Raw genomic sequence first — 26,549 nt, 5'->3', positions numbered from 1 at the left:
CCTGGACGTGCCTCTGTGTAATGGGGTGGTCCCCAGTCAACTTGTCCATGCAATGAGGTCATCTTTAGAAGCTCTCCTCCAGGTGCCCTCTGCCATCTGAAGTGATATGGCTGGTGACTGCGGTTCTCTTGCTGTGGGCTACAGGGACATTAATGCATAAGAACATAAGAAGAGCCATGCTGGACCAGAAGAAAGGTCCATCTAGTCCAGTATTCTGTTCCCACAGTGGCCAACCAGATGACAGTGGGAAATCCACAAGGACATGAGTGAAATGGTACCCTCCCACTCGTGTTCCCAGCAACTGGTACACAGGAGCATCCTGCCTCTGATACCGGAGGCAACATATAGCCATCATGACTAATAGCCTTATCCTCCATGAATTTTTCTAATCCCCTTTTAAAGCCATCCAACCCAGAGCGCCAAGCAGAATGAGCCGAACAAAAGCAGAGGATATGGAGTGTAAGAAGAAAAGGTGGAGATGCCCAGCAGCAGTGCTTGGTAGTCTGCAATTCAACTCTCAGTATCACCAAAGTGGAACTGACAAGTCAATTGATTTGGTTTTAGCTGGTGCTCGTTCATCTCACCAAATATCAAAGCTGTGAGTTCTGCTGCAGCTGCTGTTTTCCACAAAGTGCATAAAACCACTTGTGAAGCATACAAGATCACACACTGACGTGCTCATCACGATTATGCTCATTTTGTCATTTAATTATGTTAAAATGTCCATCTTTTTTGCAGCAGATGTCTCAGCCTCCCAAAAGCTGCAAGTTTAGCTGTAGAGAGCTGAAGTTTAAATGAGGGAAAACAACTAAGAAAATAATAACTGAAAAACAGATACAACTGCAGCACAGCACCCTTCTACCACAGGATCTTAGGGTGTTCATAAGGTTTTGTCTGTGTGGTAGCGCAGTCATATTCCTGCTTTTGCTAATGGTCTAAGCAACAGATTGTGGTGCTGAGATCTGAACTCAGCCTGGTAAAAACAGGCAGGGCTCAGAAATAACTGAACCCAACAGAGAAAAGGCGCTGGCCAGGTAACTGAGACTAGACCTCCCTTCGGGAAGACTAGGTGTGCAATCCTGCACAGAGTCACAGCCCCATCTATGCATATATACTTGGTAGTAAATCAGTTCAATGGGCTTACTCCCAAGTAACTGTCCATAAGGATGAACACTTGCGTAAGAGAGCTTAAATCCCACTGACGGCCATGGGGACCCTGTGCAGAATTGCAACCTAGACCCAAACGGACCCAAATGTGGTTCCCAGCCCTCATCTTTTGGGGAACATCTTGAAGCTGCTCTAGTATCACCATAAAGCAAAGCAAAACCAGTGTTCCAAGATGAGCTCCATGGTATCACAGGCTACTAGCTGAAATTCCAACAGGACCCAGACAATTATATGGACTACTAAAGATAACAGTGCAATATATCACTATTTAAATATGCTTGTCTTCACCTGTTTTGTTTTATTTTCATTTTACAGATGGAATCTTAGGCTCAGGTTGATCCCACAGGGTGGAGCTATATGATTAGGTTCCTCTCTTTTGGCAGTTACTATCATGACAACATGTCTCCATTATTATTTATATTCATCCTAACATTCCTCCTTGGAACCAAGTGCAATGTACATAGTTCCCACTTTTGCTTTCACAACAACCCTGCGAGGTAGCTTAGGCTGAAAGATAGTGACTGGCTCAAGGTCACCCAGTAAGCTTTGAGGCTAACAGGGATTTGAACCTCAGCTAGTTTAGGTTTAGCACTTTGGTATTGCAACTGAAACTCTCCTCACGACCGGAATTTGATCCCAGCGGAAGCTGGGTCTCGGGTAGCCGGCTCAGGTTGACTCAGCCCTCCATCCTTCCAAGGTCGGTAAAATGAATACCCAGCTTGCTGGGGGAAAGGTAGTCACGACTGGGGAAGGCAATGGCAAACCACCCCGCTATAGTCTGCCATGAAAACGCCAGCGCAAGCAGCATCCCTCTAGGGGTCAGTAAAGATGCAGTGCTTGCACAGGAGGAACCTTTACTTTCCTCCATATCACACTGGCTCTCATTTGATGACATTTTCCTTTTCAACAAAGTGGGTGCATGCAGCACTTGACAGTAAGAGGAATGTTTGCCAATGATGAGCTTAGTGCTACATGAATGTAGGATTGATTAGCTGTCTGAAATCAAGCATTCATGGCCACAGGAAAACTATAGCAGATAAATGATTTAAACTCAAAGAGTTCTAGATTCAAAGCCAGTGACTAAGCAGGGCCAGCTCTACCATTTGGTAGATTAATTATATAGCAGATTTTGAGTGTCATGAAAAGCAGGAAGTTGTTAGTTATTTACTTTGATATTATTGCATTTTTACTGCCAGGATGGGGAGAGGCGCTTGTGGGATTATTTATTTATTTACTGCATTCTATACCACCCAGTAGCCAAAGCTTTCTGGGCGGTTTACAAAGATTAAAAACATTATAAATACAGTATACTGAGATTAAAAGCCATTTATGTAAACACACACACACACAAAATACACAAGAGAACATATATCTAAAACAATTTCAAACAAGCAATCTAAAAGCAAACAACCATAACCATAAGACAATCCAGGATCAATTAAAACTCATCATAGATTATAAGACTAACATGCCAAAATTACTGCCTTCCTTTGGTGGGTAGGGGGCATCTTTTGCTGCCAGTCCTGCAACGAAGCAACTATGCAACCCTTTGGTGCCACTCAGGACAATCAAGATCTTTACTTCAAGTTCAAGCTACTAAACTACCTGTCACTAAGGGCAGAATATGAGGGAACTAGAGACAGTTATACAAAAGGAACATATATTTCTTGGGATACTGCAACTTGCTTGCATCTTGGAGAGATTTAGTAGTGATGGGAACCAATCTGTCACAACAGCAATTCCTCACAGTGACAGGAGCAGAGTATAAAACTATTTATAGAGTGCCAAGTGTGTTCTTGTTTGGAAGCCAATGAGCTAACCAAAACCCAGTAAATGAGACAGAAATACAAATGAAATACCACTAGGCTTTGCAATAGGAATTCAGCCCTGTATGGGGATGGTGAGGTATGGCTTTAGCATCAAACATTTTAAAAGCACATTGTAAGAGGTTTGAACATTAAAGCAACAATGTCTTATGTAAGCCACAAATGCCATTGCCAAGACGTTTACTTTGGGAGTTAGGCCAATTCCTAAGTCAGATGGAATGTATGGTTTCGCAGTTGATCTATAGGTATGCATTGTAGATTAGTCTGCTTCTGTTTGGCCCTTTGGCAATGTTCACAGCATTTTCAGCCTTGTCTGCTCCTTCCTTTGCCCCCATATTAAAAGCACATCCTGTGTTGACACAGGCTGGACTATTCTGAAACTGCTAGGCTGCCTTAAGGCCATAAAACATCAACCTTTTCACACCTTGGACCTCAGCTTTCACTTCAACATGGGACACGCATTTACTTATTTATTTATCTTTTTTACCACATCTGTACATCTTTCTCCCCTCCCTTTGCCTTTCTTCTCTACTACAAAAAAAGAGGCTGGCAATGGTGGGATTCCTTTGATCTTGGGAGGGTCCTAACTTAATTTGGGGTCATGAAGACTATGGCCTGAAGGCATGCACATTTAAAATGATATACTTTTGGAAATGGCTGGGAGTCCTGTATAAGATGCTCTAAGCTTTTTAAAAGAAGACCGAGATATAAACATAATTAGTAAGTAAAAAGTAACTTAGGGAGCAATCCTATGGCCACTAGATACTGTCTAGAGGGCCACAGAACTGTTTGGTTTCTGGGAACCCTAACCCCGCCCCCTCATAGCTGGTGCAATTCTCTCCATGTTGGCTATGTCTCTGCCCTCAGAAATGGAGTACAGAGACAGGGAAAAGGGGATGGCCCCCGGGGCTGGGAAGGGAGGAGACAGTGGAAGTTGCTTTATGCAGCTTCCTATTGGGTCTCCAGGCACCTTACCTCCCTCTCCCTGGCACTGTGCCTATACAGGTGTAATCACCCTTCCAGGCAAAAATGCAGGGCAGCTGGAGCACGCTGGAAAGGATCCTTTCTGTGCTACAGCCACCCTGCATAAAATAGTCAGCAGCTTCTGGTTTTGGAGGCTAGCAACTATCCAGATAGGACTGTGCCCTTAAGAACAGTTCTGCAAGTATATAAGCCAGATGCACAAAAAGATAGCATAAGAATCATCCATGAGCATTGAATTCTCCCGGATTTTTGCAGCTTGCTTAACTGAGCCTCCTTTGAAATCAAAAGAAGGATTTAAACCATTATCTTCAGCAAGAAGGGAGTTACAAAAAGGCTAAGAACGTCTTTAAAATTTCACCAAGCATTTATGGGAGTAACATTTGATCTGTAAACAAAACCTGCTGGCAGGCCATTTGACTTGCACTAAAGGATGGACAACTCATGCCCAGGCCCTGAGCTCACAGAAACTGGAAAGGCCCATTTAAAGTGGCAGGGGAGAGAAACGTTTAACTTTGGAGACAGAAGGCCCTCCAGGTTAAACACAACTCCCTGCTTCCCTCCCTGAGATGTGCCTTTCAGGTGAGAGGTGCCCAATACAAATGAACAGGGAGCAGAAAATCAGAATGCCCAAGCTGGGGACCTTCCAAAGGTCTTTTGTCTGGGGACCCAAAAAAGACTGGCCACCCAAACAAAATCACTTACCAAGTTGACGAAGTCTTGGTAACAGATCTTCCCGTCGGAATTGTTGTCTGCCAAGGCCAAAAGCACTTCCAGTTTATGTGGATCCAGCTCAGAGCCATGTCTTTGGAGGAGGTTTCGAAATTTCTCCGTGCTGATGTAGCCGGTGTTTTCAGGGTCAAACTGAAAGGGAGAGGGAAACAAAGAGAATAATGTTCAGTATATCAGCCCAACACATACATCACACTCTAATGCTTGCAGATCCACCACAACCCTACAGCTCTATCCTGCGCTTCCACCTCCACAGGTACAGCTGCACTATTTGTCACAGTCCCAAAAAGGGTAACAGCCACTGAACTGGCCAGTAGCAGGGCTGTAATGCAAGCCCTCATATCGAAGAGCCCACTGTAGAACTATTACAGGACCAACTATGAACAGTTCAGCCATCTGGCTTCTACGGCTAGAAGGAAAGTGGCCTCAGCAATGCTAATTAACAGAAACATGGGGGCAGGACTGTTCTACTACTTATCTAACAATGGTGTATGCATGCACGACAAACTTTATGTGTATGAGAGAGAGTGCGATCATGCGCAATGCTATTGCTCCATTATCCCTTTTTCTAACTGAGTCTTACAGCATGATGAACATATGCATATTCATCATCTAATGAACTTGCTGCATCTAGTGATGGTGTCCATGTGTGAAAATCAATCATCATATGTCCAACAGCATAGGCACAACTCTCAACTCACCTCAAGCACAATGCTTTTGGTGGAGTCGGTTCACACAATCGGCTGACGCTGATTATATGGCAGGCTAAGCAGCCCTTAAATCTAGAGCGCATGTCATGATTGCCATGGCAACACCAGCATCAACAGACTGTCTGTGATGAGTCATCCCCACATTAGCCTACAAGTACTTATCACCTGGATCAGTGCCATCATTTTGCAAACCTCCTCATTCCTGCTCCATGGTTCCAGCAGCTGCAGTGTGGAGATTCACAACAAGACGGCACAGATCCACATGGCGGTGACTACTTGAAAATGTAACAGCTGGAATAATGCACCACTTGGAGGCCATTTTTGCCATCCAGCATCCTTGTGGCAACTGTAATGTGTGTTCCAGCTCCAAACTGATGACACAGATTTAAGCAGATTATGAAAGTAAACAACGTATTAGAGTGATAACGACAAGATCATTAAAAAAAATATTACATTGATATCCTGCTCTCCAAGGAGATTTGGGCAGCCAGTGTGGGTCTTTCCCCACTTTATCCCGCCATTTTATCTGTACATCAACCCTGCAGTGTAGGTCAGGCGAAGAAAGGTAGGAAAGAAGGAAGAAGCTGGCCAAAGATCACCCAATGAGCTTCATGGCTGAATGGGGATTGGAACCCAGGTCCTAGTACAATACTAATTACAACCAGACTCAAGATGGCTTGATACCACTTTGATTCAACAGCCAGCAGAATAAAAGATCCAAAACCCAGGGGAAGCGGAAGTCCAAAATCCACAGTTAGGCAATGCCTTTATTAGGACCACCCAAAATGCCATAAAAGATTGTGCGAGCTCCTGGGTTCTCCAGAACTCTTCATCAGGTCAAGGGTGGGTGACTTGCAGCCCTCCAGATGTTGTTGAACGGCAACTCCCATCATGACTCACCATTGACTATGCTGGTTAAGACTGATGGGACTTGTAGTCCAATAACATCTGGAGGGCCACAAGCTGCCCACCCCTAGGTGGTCAAAAGCTTGCATACTTTTTGTGGTATTTTGGTTGGTCCTAATAAAGGTATTGCCTAAATGTGGATTTTGGACCCCCCACCCCACCCTGGTTTTGGGATTTTTACTCACGGGCCAGCCAGCGGTCTTTGTCTTTTCAGAAGTAAAAGACTATCATATTGAACTCTACTAGCTCTTATCACGTCTTCCAGGAAAACATTTGCTTCCCTGCAGAAAAGAAAGATCTTTCAGGTGAAAAACATCCCATCCTGCTGAGTTCAGTGACATATCTGCAGAATATATTTGATGATCTCCATCGAAGATCAGAAATCTTTCTACTAATTGATGTCATTCAAAAGACTTCTTCTGCTGTGGCTTTCCCAGGCTGCAAGGGGCTCTGAGACGGATGTCTGCCTTTCTCTCTCTCTCTTTTTTAAATGCAGTGATTATGATATCTGTCTGTCTGTCTGTCTACCTATAAAATAGGCTGTAGGAAACAGGTGTGTATTGGCTCAACAACAGAGCTACTGCCTATGACACAGAGATTATTTTCTCTGCTTGAGTTGCTATCATTCTCTTAATTGTGTCCTGCAGTGTCGTCTCAGTTCTGTTCGCCTTTTATTTTTATCTGTGTCTTACTGGATGTAAGTGTTGATGCCTTCTCTTCTCTGCATTGGTTCGGACACCCATTTCCCCATACCACGAAGTGACACTTCCCCATGGAGAAGATCCACAAAGATCCCAGTCTTGTGATGATTCTGTCATGGCTCAGGACACTGACCCCTTGTCCTCAGAGGCGGTGGCTCCAAGTTAAGGGTTCAGGGAGAGGACTAGGCTACGGAAAGGTATCATGAGGCTTCCTTCTTCCTGGGACTCAGTTATCCAGAAAGACCCCAGGGGCCTGCTCCCCTGGGTCTAGAGGAGGTCACATTACCGTCTTCAGACTCAGGTCATGAGGACCCAGCATGCCGCAGCCACTCCAGTGTTGTTGCAACCTGAGATTGCTAAAACTGTTTCTGAAAGGGGCCTGACCTGTTTTAGCAAAGTTTAAGCCTCAGTTAGCATGGAGATGGGGCCAACCAGCCAAAATGCCGCTACAGTCTTATTTAAGGCTCAGTCTTGCTCTGCTCCTTGTTGAAGCAACATATAGACAATCCTGTCTGGTTTCCACAACCAGCACCACCTGAAGCTTTCCATGGTGCTTATCTATTCCTGTTTGGCTTCCTTGTGGAACCTGACCTATTCAGACCTCTGTTCAAGATTGGAACATAGAAGAACACTGCAGCCCAGGCTACAGCATAGGGCATCAACAAAACCCACTGCCTGAAACAGTTCAGATTCAATTTCTGATCAGATCACAAGCCCTAAAAAAGATGAACCAAGAATGACAGAAAATGCAGTGGCACCTTAGAAACTTATTTTGGCACATACTTTCATAAGCAATGGAGTCCATTACAAGACTTTGATTCATCTAGATCTCTGCTCTTAGTTATCTTTTTGGAAATGGGAGAGAAACTTAACTGTCCTTGCAAGATAGTTCAAGGATGCTGTTTTAGAAAAATGGTTCTGGCTTCTGGTATATGTTAACTCTAAAATAGGGATGTGTAAAAGCCCTGCTAAATTCAATCCTATCTACAGTGGTTTTTAATATATTGTGTGGTATTGTTTCAATTTATTTGATCTCTAGTGACTCTGAAAAGAGAATATATTGGTGGTTATGTTTGAAATGAGTACTTAATGTAATATTAGTTAATGTAATGCTCTTCTGTAACTGAAAGAATTTCAAATAACATAGGTTAAAAAAAGAAAGTTCTAAGATTCACAAGGTGTTGGACATTGCAAATACTTTCTTTGCAAATGGTTTTATACTTGCAGGAGGAGGAGTGATTAATGGAGAGATACAATGCGCTGGGGTGCAACACATTGTTTTGTGCTCTTAAAAAAGAGAAACCCAAAGTGGGCATCAGACAGAAGGCATTTTCTTTTATAAACTCAAATCCCAATAGAAACTGAGTGCGATTTACAGTAAATCCAACATAGTCTAGTCTTGACTGGATCTCAGCTGTGGGGAGATTTGCCTTTGATCTTCCAAACTTGGCCTGCTGGCCTCTGGTTGCCAATAATAATGATATCAAGCTTGTCAGTTGGATTGAAAGGCAGAAGAAAAGGTGGGGATTTATTAGAGAATTTTCGGCCCAGGAGGGCATCTTTCCATGGAAACATTTTGTACATGAAAAAGGCAGTTTGGTAAAAAGGACAAGAATCTTTTTCTTTTATTTTTTTGGCAGCAAACAAAGGCTACACCTTTGGCTAGGATTGATTGGACATAGGAGAAGAAAAGCAGGCTTGGCAGGCAGCCCAGGAGGGCAAAAGTAGCAGCTGGCCAGCAGCTAAATCTGGCACAGGGCTCCATCGAGTGGAGTAGCTGAAAGGGAGTCTACAGTACAATAGCACAAGTAGGCACAAGGCAGACTGTTTGGCCAAGTGAGCCATGTACATGCGGCTTCTGTAGTTTCAGTCAGGACTCCCCACATTACAGAGAGTCTACTGCTTAATGTTTTAAATGGCCTAAAACAGCGGCAGGCAGACTTTGGGATCCACTATTTGTTTCTAACTAGAATCCAAGATCCACTGACCAGAGCCAGGCACAAAGGACATGCACTTAGAATTAAAGAATTTGTTTTGAGTACTAGAACTGAAAGCGGCTGCAGTCCTTCCACACAGAAATCCACTCCTGGTTACCCCAAGCCCTCTTCATTTTAGCAGTATAATTTAGGGTGGGGGTGAAGTCGTTTTGTTGCTGCTGTTGTTAAACAACTGGGTGTCAAAAAGCTTTGCTGATCTACTGAAAATCATCCAGACATCTACCTTCTGCCCACCCCTAGGCCTAAAAGGAAAAAAGAACCAGCTCTAAGAATGTAACAAGTGTCTTGCTTGATGTACGTGCATCTAGTCCAGTGTCCTGTTCCCAATCACGGCCAGCCAGATGTTTCTTGGAATCCCACAAGCAGGGCATGCAAAAGCCCTGCCTCATTTATTCCCCACCCCCGCCCCTGTAACTGGTATTCAGAGTCCTACTGCTGAAGATTTTATTAAGCTATTACTGCTAACAGCAGTTGGTAGTTCTATCCTCCATCAATTTGTCTTATCTCCTTTTAAAGCCATTAAACATCATCACATCTTGAGGCAGTGAATTCTGTACGTTAATTATATTGCGTGCAAGAGAAAGAGCACTCTTTTTTCTCTGTCCTGTCCTGAATCTACTGATAATCAATTTAATTGGTTGATCCCAAGCCCTAGTAACATTTCTTTCTATACGCTTCCTCCACACCAAGCGTTAATTGTTTAGGTCTTGGCCATGTCCTCTTCCCCACCACCTAATCTGAAGACCACAAACATTTTAACCTTTCTTTCCTCCTAGAAAAGGCGGTCCAGTCTCTGGATCATTTTCGTTGCCCTTTTCCATGCCTTTTGGAGTTCTGTGCTAGCTGGGATGAACTGAAGCAGAGTCAGGATTCCAAGTGTGGCCGCACTGTGGATTTATATCAAAGCATTGTCATACTGGTAGTTTTATTTTCTTTCTAACTCCAATTCAAAGTGTTGTCCTTGACTTATAAAGCCTTGCCCAGCTCGGGATCCCAGGACCTCAAGAACCATCTTGCCCCTCACAAACCTGCCCAGATCTTAAGATCGACATCAGAGACACTTCTTTCTATACTCCCTCTGAGAGATGTTCAGAGGGTGGTGATGAGAGGATGGGTCTTTTCTGCAATAGACTCCTAATTATGGAATGCGCTCCCTAAAGAAGCTAGTCATCTTTTCAGCACCAGGTTAAGAACAGTGGAGGCTAGTGACTCTGATGTCAGTGGGTCTGTGCATCCACTCTGGGTTTCAGTCAGAACTCTAAAGGAGCTATCCAAGGTGTTGAACCCATTTTGGAAATAGGCCTTGGATAGCTCCTTTGGAGTTCTGACTGAAACCCAGAGTGGATGCACAGCCCCACTGACATCAGAGTCACCAGCCTCCACTGGTTACAATGTTTCTCTTCTCCTGGGCCTTTAGATAGCTTAATGGAGGCTATTTTTGTTGTTAATGCTTATCTTGGATGGCGGGATGATTTTAGGTGGTTTTCTGGATGGGCCCTCTTAGTAAATTTCTATGTTTTTAATGAATATGCTGTTACATATTGCTTTATTGTTTGGGGGGGGCTGCATGTGTAAATCACTTTGGCACTCCTTTTGGTTGTGTGAAGCAATATATACGTTTAGTAAACTAAACTTATCTTCAGTCCCTTTCCTAATAATCCCCCCCCCCATGCCTTTTTCACACCAACCGCATACTGAGTTAATGACCTGGTTAGCACAACACGACAGCCCATGGGTTGTCATGCACAAGCAGGAGAGAGTGGATGCGCTGCCTTGGTGTGCCCACAGCTTCCATTTTTACTCCGCCACCCACAAGAGGCTCCGTAGTAGATTGCTGAGCATGTCGGCTGAACCCAGACCTCTCGGTTGTTTAGGGGCTAAACAATTGTTTCCATTGAGCTATCTGCCATGACTCCAAGGTCTCTATGCTGGTTAGTCACTGCCAGTTCAGACTCATAAAGGTATATGCGAAGGTGGCAATTTATTTATTTAGCCCGAATGTGCATCACTTTATACTTTCTTACACTGAACCTGGATAGCTTCCAGGTCTTCTAGCCTTTCCATTTCTTTTCTCTGGACAGCCACTATTCATGCTTTGCTAAAAGCCACTGAGAAGGTGAAACCTGCACTGTGCCCTTTCAAATGGTATAAAACTTTGACCTTAAATATAAAGGGCATTGTTAAAAATGACTCTCAAGGTAGGCAGCTCTGGTGTTCTCTTTTGATTTTTAAAATCCCATGAATATAGCAGTGCATTTGGAATCAAACATGTCAGAGATAGGAAAGAATTATTAGAGGGCTTACCTATCACTTATTTTGCTAAGGCAACTTGAGTTTCCCTTGATAAGGGCCCTATCAGATGTTCCCCTGATGAGATACTGTTTCTTGACAGCTATACAATCTAAAGTTCTGTACAGTGTATGAATTATTGCAATCGCCTTGTTACACTCAGGATTACAGCCAGGCCTGTTGATCAGTTAGTGCAGCAACATATGATGCCTCTATATTTTGCTGTGTGTTAGTTTGCATTGCCTGGGGCTGGTCCACACATGGGCATTCTTAACTCCATGTCCACAGCTTCAGACAGGAGGCTGTCAGAGCTTCGGCTACTGGGCAGTATAGAAATGTAATAAACAAACAAACAAAGTTGGGCCATAAATGGATCATCACAGATAGAACTTCAATAGCTGAGAGGGGCTGTAGCTCAGTGGTAGAGCACGTGCTTTGCACGCAGAAGGTCTCAGGTTCAATCCTCAGCTTCTCCAGTTGTGGGGATGTTGGTGTGGATGAGGCTCAGAAATAATCCTGCCTCAAACCCTGGAGAGCCACTGCCCTTAGTGTCAACAATACTGAGCTAGATGGACCAAGGGTCTGACACAGTATATGGCAGCTTCCTATGTTCCTATTTCCTCACATCACTTCAGAGGCTTATGGTGGCATCAGTTCATATATTGAGCTCCCAAGTGCAGGGAAACTTGAAATGATGTACATGCATGTGTTAACCAGGCCTTAGAATGTATTACTATGTAGTGTAATTTTAAATGCCCCTATAAATGTGAGGATGTCATTTCATTTTTAACATCCTTTTAGTTCCTGCCCTATGGCTTCTCTATGTCAGCTGAAGTACCTTGGAGGCAGGCTGGCTGACTGACAGGCTGTGAGATGGACAGGCAAAGCCAGGAAGAGCAGGTGGCTCACGCAGACTGAGATACGTCTGTGTTTTCTATTCCTCGAGCCTGTCTCATTGATCCTCCAGCATCACCTGACTTCCCAGGCCAGGAAGATCATGGGTTGCTGTGGCAAACTCCCAGATGGCCTGGCCTGTAGTTTTCTCCTCCAACCAGCAACAGCCAATGCCTGAGCCACAGAGCTCCTGACTCAATCATTGCAGCACCTAATATTCCAGTCATAGTGCCACCGTGAATGGAACTCTCCCTGGACAAGTCTGTGTAATGGGCATTTGCAAAAATTATATGATGGTGGCAGGAAATCCTGGCCTTCTAGGCTTCCCATGGGAGATGTTATAGTTTACGGTGGGAATCCGCCCACTCTAAATTCCAGAGTTTTAATATTTGGTACCACACAACTAGGCATGGGATTCCCTTATTGGCAATTTTCAAAATCCGAATCACTGTAATATCTTATTAGGCCACCTCAAAGGTCACAAAATACTGTACTGTGCTTGAACATAACTCACTCCCCCCTCCCACCCATCTCATTTTTCATTGGTGCTCTGTTTACCATCTTGCCTGATGGAGAGTTCTGGAGAACTTGAAAGCTTGCACAGTATTTTGTGACTTTTGAGTTGACTTAATAAAAGTATTACTGTGATATGGATTTTGGAACAGGGGGGCAGGGTTGGCCAACATAGCCACCTTCGCTTTTTGTGTGACCTTATAAGCTTTCGACAAAAAAGGGCATGTATGTTTCATACATTTTATACATACATTTCCCCACTCCAGAGGAAGAATCTTTTAGGCTTGGCTTAATATGAACTAGGGGTTAACCACCTGTTTAAAAGCCAGGGTCAGCCCAGAAACTTGGGAAGTTATACCACAGAGTGCCTTTGAGCTAGTCCAGAGTGCCTTTCCCCAAGGGGCCATCACAACCAGCCTCCACACACCTGTATTTAATGGAACATGCTTAAAGTCAGAGTATTGGGACCAATACTATTTAACCTGTTCAAAAATTATCTGGAGCTAGGGTTGAGCAGTGCCGTGGGTCAAGGTTATGGATGACCCTAAATTATTCAAGGATAGTAAAACCCCAAGCAGACTGCAAATAGCTCCAAAAGGATATTTCCTAAGGGAATGAATGGGCAACAAAAGTACAAATGAGGTTCAGTGTATGTACATGTAAGCAATGCACATGGGGGCAACTCCACCCACCACCACCACTTGACATATGGGATATGCACTAACTGTGACTACAGAGGAAAAAGATCCTGCCGTCATGTTGGAGAACTCAATGGTATCTTTTAAAACACTTATGATGTTCAAGTCATGCCCCAACATATGTCATGTTCCCCAGTACATAACATGTATGCCCCAAGGAGAATGCACTTCAGATGCCGATAAGAGAGCCAGTTACAGGATGTTCTTTTTGCTTTTGATGAAACTACCAGTTTTGGACGGGGGAGGGGGGGAGGCTCAGGATAGACAGGACAGTTTAAGAGGTTAGCTAGGCAGTAACTGGAAAAGGTATTAAGAGGTTTTTCAAGGGGTGACTCAAATTTTTCCATGTTTGAGGCTAGCCAGTTCAGAATACAAGCACTGTAAAATAAGTACACAACATCCGCTGATTAACATGATATTTGCCCAGTTCATGAAAATCACATGCAAATGGTTAACAACAGGTTATTAAAATATGTAAAATTAGCTGCAGCCCTTCAGCTCGGGATTCCAGGAAAGATCTTTGGTGCTGAACTGGCACGGTCCTTCTGTCTTGTAAGCAAAGCAACTATCCCATGAAAAGTGTTACAAAACCAACATGAGCACAGACACTGAGGAACAGGGCATGTTCAATCAGGGTTTTTTTTCAGGAATCAGATGTGCTCACCCAGCACATCCAACCTTCACAAACCACACGCATCTTGATTTGTGCATGGGTTGACCTTCTTACAACCTGTACAGTAAAGAGGGATATTTTAAAAAGGGGGGGATGCACCATGTGCATCAACCTAGGTATCACAGCACAGGTTCTGGCCTCCAAAAAGCCATGTGTCCAGCAATGGTCAAATTATGGAGGAAAAGCTAGGAGAACCTTAATGAAATCCACCAGCCCCATCCTCTGGCTTCTCCTAATTTTAGCCACATCATGGCCCTCCCATAGCCTTCTAAAAGGTAAGGGGGTCAGCATCCTCTCTGCTCCCACTGTAATTTGAGCACTGGTTACATATCAATAGTTGTACACGTATCCTTGTATTCCCTGGGTAGGAGTCTCAGGAAGCCAATTCACACTTGTAGTAGGTAATAGGTAACTGGAGAGGAAACCCAGTCCCCCAAACACAGAAGTGCCTTTGCAATGGGGTTAACAATACTTGGTTAGATGGACCCCTGGTTGTGACACAGCTCCTCCCATTATATATCCTAGGCTATATCAGTTGTCACATTGTGCCCTAATGAACTTATAACAATCAAAGGAACAAAAATCTGTTCTATAAATGCCACCCCAGCATCAGATTACAAATTCATTTTATGTGGGGTTTTAAATGGCTTTTTAAAATAGGTTGAATACCTAGATCTAAATTAAGTCTTCAGTTCCACTTTAATCTTTGCTTGTACAACTTTGGGGATTGTTTCATTCCTTGCTGTTAAAATACAAGTTTCTCAATATGGGTTAGATGCAGATTTGCACTGGATGAAATGCACTGCCCCTCCAACCCCCTGGAAATGCTACCCACAGAGTGAGGAGACCCTGCTGAATGGGGTGAGCTGTAGGGTTGGGGGAATCTCCAAATAGAGAATAGAGGGACCTGATAAAAGTAGAGCCTTTCCTCTCCCAGAAGGCAGATTCTGGATCCAACCCTATATATTTAAGCAAGAACTGCATCTCCGCATCAAGACAAAAAAAATTCTTGAACAGCTTCAAGACCCCTCTTTGAAATGAATGTGAGGTATAAATTTCAGAAAATTAAATTGTTCTTCAAAAAGTATCATTTCCTCTATATTTTGGAAATTTGCAACTGTACAGTTTAACATACTTCACTCACGCATTCTTTCTCTCTGCTACAGAGGAAAATAAAGAAGAAAAACTGACCTTAAAGAGAAGCTTTGAGTATATATCCATTATTGAGTTATGAATGGGGGGACTGTCAATGCCTCCAGTTTCATTAAGAGGTCAAGCCAGGACTAACGCCGAGTCCCTTGAGTTCCTAGCCCCATTTAGAACACAGCCTCAGACAAACGCTATCATCCAGTCAACATCATGGTTTCCTATTTTAAGTTCAGTGTTACTCTGGCCTCTACCTTCATACTTCAGTGAACAAAATGCAACCAAACTGCTTGAGGGTGTGGGCGGCTGGAAACCCCTCCAACAATAGGGCACTAACGGTAATTCCATGCAAGATTTCCTCTGCATTTCAATGACAATTGCCCTTAATTCCCTTGATCCCCCCACCAAGCTCTTAAGCAAAAAATGTAAATATGTTAATGGACATAATCAGAACCTGACTTGAGACTAGATTCTCCCACCACCCATGTCTCCTACAAGGTTCTAAAATTATTCTGCTGAAATTAATGGACACCCTAATGAAGCAGTTGAGAAAAGATGGTCTGGGAACTTTGCTTTAAAGGCAGGGAAAGTTTTGTTTTTTAAAAAAATGAATCCAGAATCTAAGATTATTTTGCTGCTTTAATTAAAGGCACATTAGCCATGGCTGAGTTCACAAATAGGGTGGGTCAAAGACACCCTGCTGTTAAACAATGGCCTGATATCTGGGGAAATAGCTACCACACAGCGCTGCTCAATCCCTGTCTCCTTTCCCATTTCAAGTAGGATCTCATTTGAATGAAGAGCACAAGCAGCTCTTTGACCAATCAGAGCAATAAAAGCAGCGGAGACCTCCATCCAGCTGTAAACAAGCAAAAGGAGCAAGTCTTCTTCATGATTCAACTACCATACAAACCAGTCTTCCTTGGGGGAGGGAATGTCCTATAACTTATTTATTTAAAATATTACTATACCATTGTTCACACAAACAGCTCACAGCAGTGTACAAAGAGTCAATGTCTACCACTACCAAAATGATCGAAGGGATGAAACAGTGATCAATGGGTGAAACCTCTCCTCCCCTATGAGGAAAGGTTACAACATTTGGGGCTTTTTAGCTTAGAAAAAGCATGATTTAAAGGGGGCCTTTATAGAGATGTATAGAATTATGCATGGCATGGTCAAAGTGGACACTCTCTCATGATACTAGAACTTGGGGTTCATCTCATGAAGCTGAGTGGTGGGAGATTCAGGACAGATAAAAGGATTTCTTCATACAGTGCATAGTTAAAACTATGGAATGCACTACTACAAGATGTAGTGATGGCCACCAATTTGGATAGCTTTAAAAGGGGACTGGATAAATTCATGGAGGATAAGCTTACCAATAGCTGCTAGTCATGATGACCGTACATTACCTCAAGTATCAGAGGCAGTATGCTAAGGGATTATTCTGCTGAAATTATTCCCTTCATGGATCACTGCCTTGTTGTGGTGAAGGGGCTTGCGTAACTCAGTGAAGCCATAAGCTATGCTGTGCAGGGCCACCCAAGACAGACAGGTCATGGTGGAGAGTTCTGACAAAATGTGGTCCACTGGAGAAGGAAATGGCAACCCACTCCAGTATTCTTGCCAAGAAAACCCCATGGAATGTATCACAAGGCTAAAAGATATGATGCCAGAAGATGAGCCCCTCAGGTCGGAAGGTGTCCAATATACTACTGGGGAAGAGCGGAGGGTATTTCCAAGCAGCGCCAGAAAGAGTGAAGCGGCTGGGCCAAAGCCAAAAGGACACTCAGCTGTGGATGTGTCTGGTGGTGAAAAGAAAATCTGATGCTGTAAAGAACAATATTGTTTAGGAACCTGGAATGTCAGATCAATGAATCAAGGTAAGCTGGAGGTGGTCAAACATGAGATGGCAAGATTGAACATCGACATCTTGGGAATCGGCAAACTAAAATGGACAAGCATGGGCAAATTTAATTCAGGTGACCATTATATCTACTACTGTGGGCAAGAATCCCTTAGAAGAAATGGAGTAGCACTCAAAGTCAACAAAAGGGTGGGAAAAGCAGTACTGGGGTACAATCTCAAAAACGATAGAATGATCTCAGTACGAATCCAAGGCAAACCATTCAACATCACAGGAATTCAAGTCTATGCCCCAACCACGGAGGCTGAAGAAGCTGAGGTTGATCGGTTCTATGAAGACTTACAACACCTTCTAGAACTAACACCAAAAAAAGATGTCCTTTTCATCATAGAGGATTAGAATGCCAAAGTAGGAAGTCAAGAAATCACCGGGATAACAGGCAAGCATGGCCTTGGTGTACAAAATGAAGCAGGACAAAGGCTAATAGAGTTTTGCCAAGAGAACACGCTGATCATAGCCAACACTCTTTTCCAACAGCACAAGAGGAGACTCTACACATGGACATCACCAGATGGTCAATATCGAAATCAGATTGATTATGTCCTTTGCAGCCAAAGATGGAGAAGCTCTATACAGTCAGTAAAAACAAGACCTGGAACTGACTGGCTCAGATCATGAGCTTCTTGTTGCAAAATTTCGGCTTAAATTGAAGAACGTAGGGAAAACCACTAAACCATTCAGGTATGACCTAAATCATATCCCTTATGAATATACAGTGGAGGTGACGAATAGATTTAAGGGATTAGACCTGATAGACAGAGTGCCTGAGGAACTATGGATGGAGGTCCGTAACGTTGTTGAGGAGGCAGCAACTCAATCCATCCCAAAGAAAAAGAAATGCAAGAAAGCAAAGTGGCTGTCTGAGGAGGCTTTACAAGTAGCTGACGAAAGAAGGGAAGCGAAAAGCAAGGGAGAAAGGGGAAGATATATCCAACTGAATGCAGAGTTCCAGAGAATAGCAAGGAGAGACAAGAAGGCCTTCTTGAATGAACAATGCAAAGAAATCGAGGAAAACAATAGAATGGGAAAGACTAGAGATCTCTTCAAGAAAATCGGAGATCTCAAGGGAACGTTTTGTGCAAAGATGGGCATGATAAAGGACAAAGAAGGCAGGGACCTAACAGAAGCAGATGAGATTAAGAAGAGGTGGCAAGAATACACAGAAGAACTATACAGGAAAGATCTGAATGGCCCTGATAGCCATGATAGTGTGCTCACTGAACTTGAGCCTGGAAAAGGTCAGTTTACATTCCAATTCCAAAGAAGGGCAATGCCAAAGAGTGTTCAAACTACTGTACAACTGCGCTCATTTCACATGCCAGCAAGGTTATGCTCAAAATCCTTCAAGCTACAAGGAGCAACAGTAAGAACCGGACATGGAACAACCGATTGGTTCAAATTTGGGAAAGGAGTATGACAAGGCTGTATACTGTCACCCTGCTTATTTAACTTATATGCAGAGTACATCATGAGAAACGCCGGGTTGGATGAATCACAGGTCAGAATTAAGATTGCCGGGAGAATTATCAACAACCTCAGATTCGCAGACAATACCACCCTAATGGCAGAAAGCGAAGAGGATCTAAAGAGCCTCTTGTTGAGGGTGAAAGTGGAGAGTGCAAAAGCTGGTTTGAAACTCAACATTAAAAAAACGAAGATCATGGCATCTGGCCCCATCACTTCCTGCCATATAGAAGGGGAAGAAATGGAAGCAGTGACAGATTTTACTTTCTTGGGCTCCAAGATCACTGCAGACAGTGACTGTAGCCATGAAATTAAAAGACGTTTGCTCCTCGGGAGGAAAGCTATGGGAAACCTAGACAGCATAGTAAGAAGCAGAGACATCACCTTGCCGACAAAGGTTCGTATAATCAAAGCTATGGTTTTCCCAATAGCAATGTATGGCTGTGAGAGGTGAACTCTAAGAAAGGCTGAGCGCCAAAGAATTGATGCTTTCGAACTGTGGTGCTGGAGAAGACTCTTACGAGTCCCCTGGACTGCAAGGAAGTCAAATCAGTCCATCTTAAAGGAAATCAACCCTGAGTGCTCATTGGAAGGACAGATACTGAAAATGAAGCTCAAATATTTTGGCCACCTAATGCGAAGAGAAAACTCCCTGGAAAAGACCCTGATGCTGGGAAAGATTGAAGGCAAAAGGAGAAGGGGACAGCAGAGGAGGAGATGGCTAGATAGCATCACCAATGCAATGAATATGAACTTCAGCACGCTCCGGGAGAGAGCGGAGGACAGGAAGGCCTGGTGTGCTATGGTCCATGGGGTCACGAAGAGTCAGACACGACTTAACGACTGAACAACAACAATGCTAAGGGAACAGAAAGAGGGTGCTATTGCACTCATGTCCTGCTTGTGGGCTTCCCACTGGGACAACTGGTTAGCCGCTGTGTGTGAAGAGAATGCTGGACTAGGTAGGCCTTTGGTCTGTTCCAGCACAACGCTTACATTCTTATAACCAATGATAAGAAAGCAAGCAATAAAACAGCAGCAGTACCTAAAACTGCAGACATTACAGCTACTTGAATGTGTCCCCACTGCAATACAGAAAAAACACCATGTCAGGAGTGGCCTTAAACAGGCCGATTGGTCCATCTAGTTCAGTATCGTCTACACTGACAGGCAGCAGCTCTTGGCTTCAGACATAGTTCCTTCCTTACCTGGAGATGCCAGGGTTTGTACCTAGGGCCTTTTGCATGCAGAGCACACGCTCTTCCACTGAGCTGCAGCCCTTCTCTATTAACGTCTGAGCCACACTGCCAGCCACTTCTTCCTCTCCCAGGGGGTGCTTTTTGCCTGTGACTTTCCCCACCCTCTGCACTCTTCTCCACTCACATAGGCCACTATGCCATCACCCGCCCCTATTTCTCATCTTATTAGACAAATACATGGAGGAGAGACTGATGATGAGAGCTAAATGGACCCTGCATCTTCAGAGGCACTACATTCTGTGCATGCAGGTTCCATTTAGTTATGATGGAGGTACAGTCCATGTTCCAAGGTTGTATGGTTCCCAGGATGATTTCTGGAGACAAACGACAAGAGAGGATGGCTCTTTTCCCCGTGCCTTGCTTGTAGAAGCATCTGGCTGTCCACTCTTGGAAGCAGAACACTGGGATGGATGGATGGATGGATGGATGGTCGGGCCTTGGCTTTAAGTTCTTAATGCAATGATCCATTTGAAAGAGGAAAACTGACAGAGGCCACTGCAGTAGAAATTTGGCACAATTCTCTTTTATTTGACCTTCGTAGTAACCTAGAGAAGTAAGTACTGTTGGGCCGGACGAGGAAATGGATGAGGAGAAAGGGAAGTGCCCAGGAAGGCCAACTTGACAGGCTGTTCCTCATCCTTGTCCCTCCACAAAAACTTAATAGATTTGCTTTAATCCTTCCTTCCTTCCTTCCTTCCTTCCTTCCTTCCTTCCTCCCCCACCCCACAAACACAGAGCTATGTGCTCTAAAGCTCTCTCCCAGTAGAATGCTCTGCAGACAGCCCATAGTGATTAACTACCATCCAATCCTACGTTTCACATGCTTTAGATTGCTTTGACCCGAGGTGAACCCAAGGGCTGGAAGCATCACCCTGCTCACAAGAAGCCGGATGACATTCAAGAGCTGAGGCAGCGCCCCCTGTAAATCACCGGTCCAGCATGCTGGACAGCTCCAGAGCTGCAGAAAGGCATTGCAGAGGAGCTCTGGACCAGTCCTTGAGAATTCCTTAGCAGTGCCTCTTGAGAGCCAAGAAGAATAACCAGAAGCATAGAGTAACACAGTCAGGTAGTTTCAAGCTGGGAGATTCTGGTTTCATTTTGCCTTTTCCTAGAAGAATTGAGTTTGAGAAGGATTACAGTGCAGACATACAGCGAGAGGGAGGCAAAGGTCAGGAAGATAAACAGCTGCGGCAGCTTGTTTTCTCTGGCCACCAGGTCAGACTGTTTGTCCTTCTAGGCCAGTATTGTCTACTCAAGAATGGCAGCAGGGAACAGGGCCATGGCTCAGTGGTCGAACACCTGCTTTGCATGCTGAAGGTCTCAAGTTCAATCCCAGGCATCTCCAGGTAGGGTTTGGAAAGACTCCTGGCACCTCCAGGTAGGGCTGGAAAAGTCAGTGTAGACAATACTGACTAGATGAAGCTGTGGCCTGACTCGGTATAATGCAGCTCATGTATGGCTCTTCAGGGTCTCTGGCAGAGAGCTTTCACATCACCTGCTACCTGAGACCATTTCTACTAGACATGCCAGGGGTCAGATCTGGGACCTCCTGGTCCTTCCTCTGATCAGTTCTTGGTGATTGATCTACCAGATATTATTAGATCTTAAGTCAGCCTTCCCCAACCTAGCACCCTCCAGATATTCTGGACTTTAACTCCCATCAGCCCTGATCAGGAATGTTGAAAGTTGTGGTCCAAAACATCTTGAGGGCAGCAGACTGGGGGAGGCTGTCTTAGGTCATCCCCCAAAACTGTAGGACCATCATATTAAAAAGCTGCTGCTGAGAGATCTACCTCCACCCCCACCGCTACCAGGGTCACATTGTTCTTGTTGCCCTCCAGCAGGAACAAGGCCATTCAGCAACAAAACTCAAGTAGCTGTATTTCCGTGAGCAGAGCAAAAACTACACTGGAATAAACTGGAAACGTTAGTAGCAGCATCTTCCCTGCAAAAGGGGAAAAGTTGAGAGGCTGACACTGCTCAAATACTACTTTTTCCAAGTAGAATCTGACAGCCTCCCTTACATCCTTAAAAAAAGTAATTTTAAAAAGCAGACAAGCACCTCTCTCTCCTCCAACAGGAATAAAGGCCCAGGAGCCTTTGCAGCAAAGGAAGAAGCCACACTATTTATTTTATGTTGGTTTTGTTTCGGTTAGTTTTAGGGGGGCCAGCAATGATGGTTCTCGAGGAAGCTTACACTGTACAGCAAAAGGTTATAGTCATGCAATTACAATAGGAACACAATAAAAGACAAGAAATAAAGCAGCAATAGATCAAAAAGCAACACTTATGAACAGAGAAGCACAGAATGAAAATACACAGCAATAAATCTATTTAAGACAGAGAGCAGCGGAGTAAACTCCACTGAGCTAAAACTAAAAAATAACCGCAATATAATTTAAAAGGACTGGGAAAATAAAAAGGTATTTGCCTGGCACTGAAATTATATTAAGGTAGGTTCCAAGCCAGGCTCTCTGGGGAGGGGATTACATAATTGAGAAGGCTGTTTCATTTGTGGCCACCCAGCATGCTTCAATTAGCAGGCCCACTTGCAGAAGGGCTGCAGGGGACCATGTCAGCGTTCAGGTGCATACAGGTAAACAGTCAGCAATCCTTCAGGGCCATAAAAGGCTTTAAAGGTCAGAAGCCCTTCAAGTCGGGCCCAAGGACTAGAGCCAATGGACATGACAATGCCCTTTTGTAATATGTTCATATCTCCGTTTTAGCAGCCATATTCTATACCAACTGAAATTTCTGGACCACTTTTAAAGACAGCCCCATGTACAATACATAGTATTATTCCAAATAGAAAGTTACCAAGGCATGGATCACTGAAGCCAGACTCTCCCTCTCTCTCTGTGTGTGTGTGTGTGTGTGTGTGTGTGAGAGAGAGAGAGAGAGAGCGCGGGGGAGAGAGAGAGAGAGACTTTATACACACATGCACAAGCGTACACACACAACTTCCCATTAAAATTAAAAACTGCCTTAGGATCACTGACAATAAAGTGAGATGTAACTCTTAAGTGTGAAGTTGTTAATAGAACTGAAGGGCAGCAGGAGATGCTTTCTGCTTGCTGTTTGTTTTAAGACTAAAAGATGTCTTTGTCAGGCTAGCCCTTCTCAGTTCAGCTACTTCTTCTAATATTTATGCAAGTCCATTAAAACTAATGGAAAAAGGAACAAGTTGAGACTCAGAGCAGCTTCCAAGTTCGAAATGGTGGTTGAGTTAAGGCTGAATGATGGATTAGCACACCCTGAGCTCTAACACAGGGGAAGGCTGGCAGGCGGAGACACAGGAAGAGCCGGGTGGGGCCTAAAAGCTGCTGACATCTCTAGAAGGAATGAGCCTGGCAGAAGTCAGTGTCAGCTGAATGGGGAAGCTGCTCAAGAGGAAATGAGGGGGGGAGCGAAGGCATTGGTGGTAGCTACCAGTGGGCACAGGCCTTCCCTCTCTGACATCCTATAGTTTTTTATAGCTTCCCCACTGAGGGAAGCCCCCACCTTTCTATTTGGATGTGGGGCACCCACACAGCCAAAATCGACCTTCCCACAGAAGACTTTTTTTTTTACTAATACTTTTGGGAAGCAAAACATAGCAAGTTAGGAGAAACCGTTTTACTTCCCTTCACAGTAAAGGGAAAAATTACTTGGAACATTCTGATTGCCTCACAGCGCACTTCAATGGGAAACCCCTTCTGTCGACACTGCCCTTCCAAAAGGCTGCTCAGAAACAACTATTTCCCATTGTCTAAAGGGGCAGCTGCAGAAATTAATTCACAGGTTTGCCCTGCTACAACAAGCTTTTGTTTTGCAAGCTGAATATCTGAAGAGACAAAGCTTTTATTTATTTATTTATTTATTTATTTATTTATTTATTTATTTATTTTAAATCCTGCCTGTGCTACTCACTTTTCTGGCTTTTTTTACCTCTCCATATTAATATGAGAAAAGGCCCTGGTGGAAAAAGGCCCTAAAGCTAGTTGTTTAAGGGGGACAACTAGCTTTTCTGGCACCTGCCTTTAAGAAAAATTATCTGCTTCTCATCTTCTGGGTTCCTGTTCTTCACAATCCCCCTCCCTCCCTCCCTCCCTCCCTCCAAATGCCACTGGAGTGCTCATTCTGTACACAGATTGGAGTGGACAGCTTCTCTGTCTGAGAAAGAAGTTGTTTGATCAAATATACAACATGTATATCACACTGACAGATGCAAATGCTTACACCTCCCAACCACTTCTTAAGACTATTCACAATAAAGAATGATGTATGGAAAAACAACCACCTCTTAGTAAAATCAGGGAGAAAACAGACATAAGATTTTAAGAGCAGTACAGCTGGTCTGAAAAGGGCTCTTGCCGTGGAAAGCTAGTACTGCAGATTTTCAGCATAGGAGTTCAGTTTGAACTAAGGGAAAGCTGGCTCTGGAAGGTGCCTTTTGGTCAGTGCATATGGATTCACCAACACATCTCTTTCTCCAGCCCCAAGGACATTTTGAAATTGTTTTAATGAAGTTAAGGATGAGTGTGTGCATGTGTGTACACATACACCACACCACACCCACAGACACGGTGCTTTATTTTTTATTTTTAATGGACAGCCTCCCTGAAGCGTGAATGAGCTAGCTTTCAACTAGCTGATATAAAGGTAAGCTACGAAGCCACTGAAAGCAAAGGACCACTGTGATCACTGATAAAATGTTGCATCCATCTTCACTCCCAGATTTCAGCAAGGCAGCACTAACATCAGTATAATTTGGGAGATTCTATAAACATTACTGCTCAATATTTTGGCCACCTAATGTGAAGAGAAAACTCACTGGAAAAGACCCTGAAGGATTGAAGGCAAAAGGAGAAGGGGACGGCAGAGGATGAGATGGCTAGATAGCATCACGATTGCAATGAATATGGACTTGAGCACACTCCGGGAGAGAGCGCAGGACAGGAAGGCCCGGCGTGCTATGGTCCATGGGGTCACGAAGAGTCGGGCACGACTGAACAACAACATAAACATTACTGACATAAAGGAAGGGCTGAGAATCATCCTCTGTTTTCTGAGGGCTTGATCAGACCACAGCTTCTCCCAAGGCTGGTTTGACATTTTACTATGATTCCAGAAGTGTGAGCTGAAGGGAGACAGAAGAACCAAAGGAAAAAGATGTACCAAGTAGCACAGGGATTTCTTGCAATGTTCATTGGTGTGCAGGTTCTCAGCCAGCTATTTGGCACTTTCAGAAATCAGCATGGGATCATCATGGCCCCCCTGTGGTTTGCCGAGTTGCTGAATCAGTGCACCTAGCACTGCCCAAAAGCCAACTAAAAGCAGCCTCAAAGAATCTCTTATGCAGACTTTACACGAAGGGTGCTGAAACTCTCTCTGCCCCAAAGCCAAATCCGATTTTGGAGATGCTCTCTGGGGCCACATTCCAGTGATGGGCGGTGCCAAAGGCAAAAGGGGGCAGGGCCAAAGAACCAAAACTACCAGCATATTTTAGCTTAGAGCCCTTACTGCCAGTAACTAAGCTTTAGGAGAGGCATTTCAACCTTTTAGAATGGAAAAGAGAACTGTGCAAAGCTGGGAAACCACCTGACAATCAGCGGTCGAAAAACGGTGTTGGGGCCATGGGAAGGAAGGGTGCATGGCCATCTGGGGAGCCTTGGAGGGTCAGGTTGGGACCCCAGGCAGGCTGGATTTGACTTGCAGGCCTGAATGCCTGAGGTTCAGCATCCTTGCTTTACACTGTCTCTTCCACTTAGAGTAGGTGACTGGCTCAATGCTTTTATTCTTAAAGCATGTTTCCTAAGCGAATGAGGACAGTAGTTTGGGGAGATTCAGTTGATCCCAGTGGAGGCTGGTGGCTCTGATATCAGTGGGGTGGTGAATCTGCTCTGGGTTTCAGTCAGAACTCTAAATGAGCTAAGCACCTTGGATAGCTCTGTTAGAGTTTTGACTAGTTCTCACTGAAGCCCAGAGTGGATTCACTGCCCCATCGACATCGGAGTTGCCAGCCTCCACTGATTAATCCCATGTCTGTATCTCATCCTACTTCTAAGGAATTCAGAGACATATACACACAGCTGTCTATTTTATCTGCACAACAGCTCTGCATGCTGGATGAGGCTGAAAGAGACTTGTCCAAGTCCATCCTCAGAGGGCTTTGAACCCAGTTCTTCCCCACCCAAGTCAACACTCTCTCCACCACATCACACTCACAACCTCCTTCCTGTTTCTAATGCCCAGAAGGAAGTGCAGAATTACACCATGAAGTTGGGACAATTTATATATATACATCAAAAAGCAAATGCAAAGTGAAACTGAATATGAAATGCTAATGCATCAAGGTTCTCCCCACCCCCCTTCTATGCAGCAGCAGGAAGAGAAAAGAAATAAAGATCTCTGTAATCTATCTTATAAACCAGTTACTATTTGGAAACTACCTTTAAAGACTGACAGATGATTAAATAAAGTGATGGCAGAAAAGTATTGTAATGAACCACATGGATTTCAAAGGAGTAGACATACCTTATTTTGACTTTCCCCCATTTCATTTTTCACGCAGATGATTTCACTTAACTTTTTCCTTTTTAAAAAAGATATCAACCTTGCACTTCAGGACAGTTTTAAAGCTACCATCTTTGCTTCCAAGGGTAGGGATAGCTTAGTTCAACA

At 44.1% G+C, this 26,549-nt stretch overlaps 1 protein-coding gene across 6 annotated transcripts in view; it reads right to left on the bottom strand.

The window, feature by feature from the left end:
* The window catches only part of RHBDL3 (rhomboid like 3), a 149,003-nt gene that overhangs the window by 72,883 nt on the left and 49,571 nt on the right, over nt 1-26,549 (bottom strand). For all 6 annotated transcript variants that reach the window (XM_084837271.1, XM_084837270.1, XM_084837265.1 and 3 more), the window contains one exon: nt 4,680-4,838. In XM_084837271.1, the coding sequence (XP_084693397.1) occupies nt 4,680-4,838 (159 nt within the window). The remainder of the gene's footprint in view (nt 1-4,679; nt 4,839-26,549) is intronic.

This window comes from Heloderma suspectum, chromosome 2, assembly GCF_057233095.1.
Source record: "Heloderma suspectum isolate Gila_16-S chromosome 2, 16-S_ref, whole genome shotgun sequence".
NCBI classification, from domain to species: domain Eukaryota; kingdom Metazoa; phylum Chordata; class Lepidosauria; order Squamata; family Helodermatidae; genus Heloderma; species Heloderma suspectum.
Note: the sequence above shows the minus strand (reverse complement) of the source record. Positions and strands in the feature narration are given on the sequence as shown.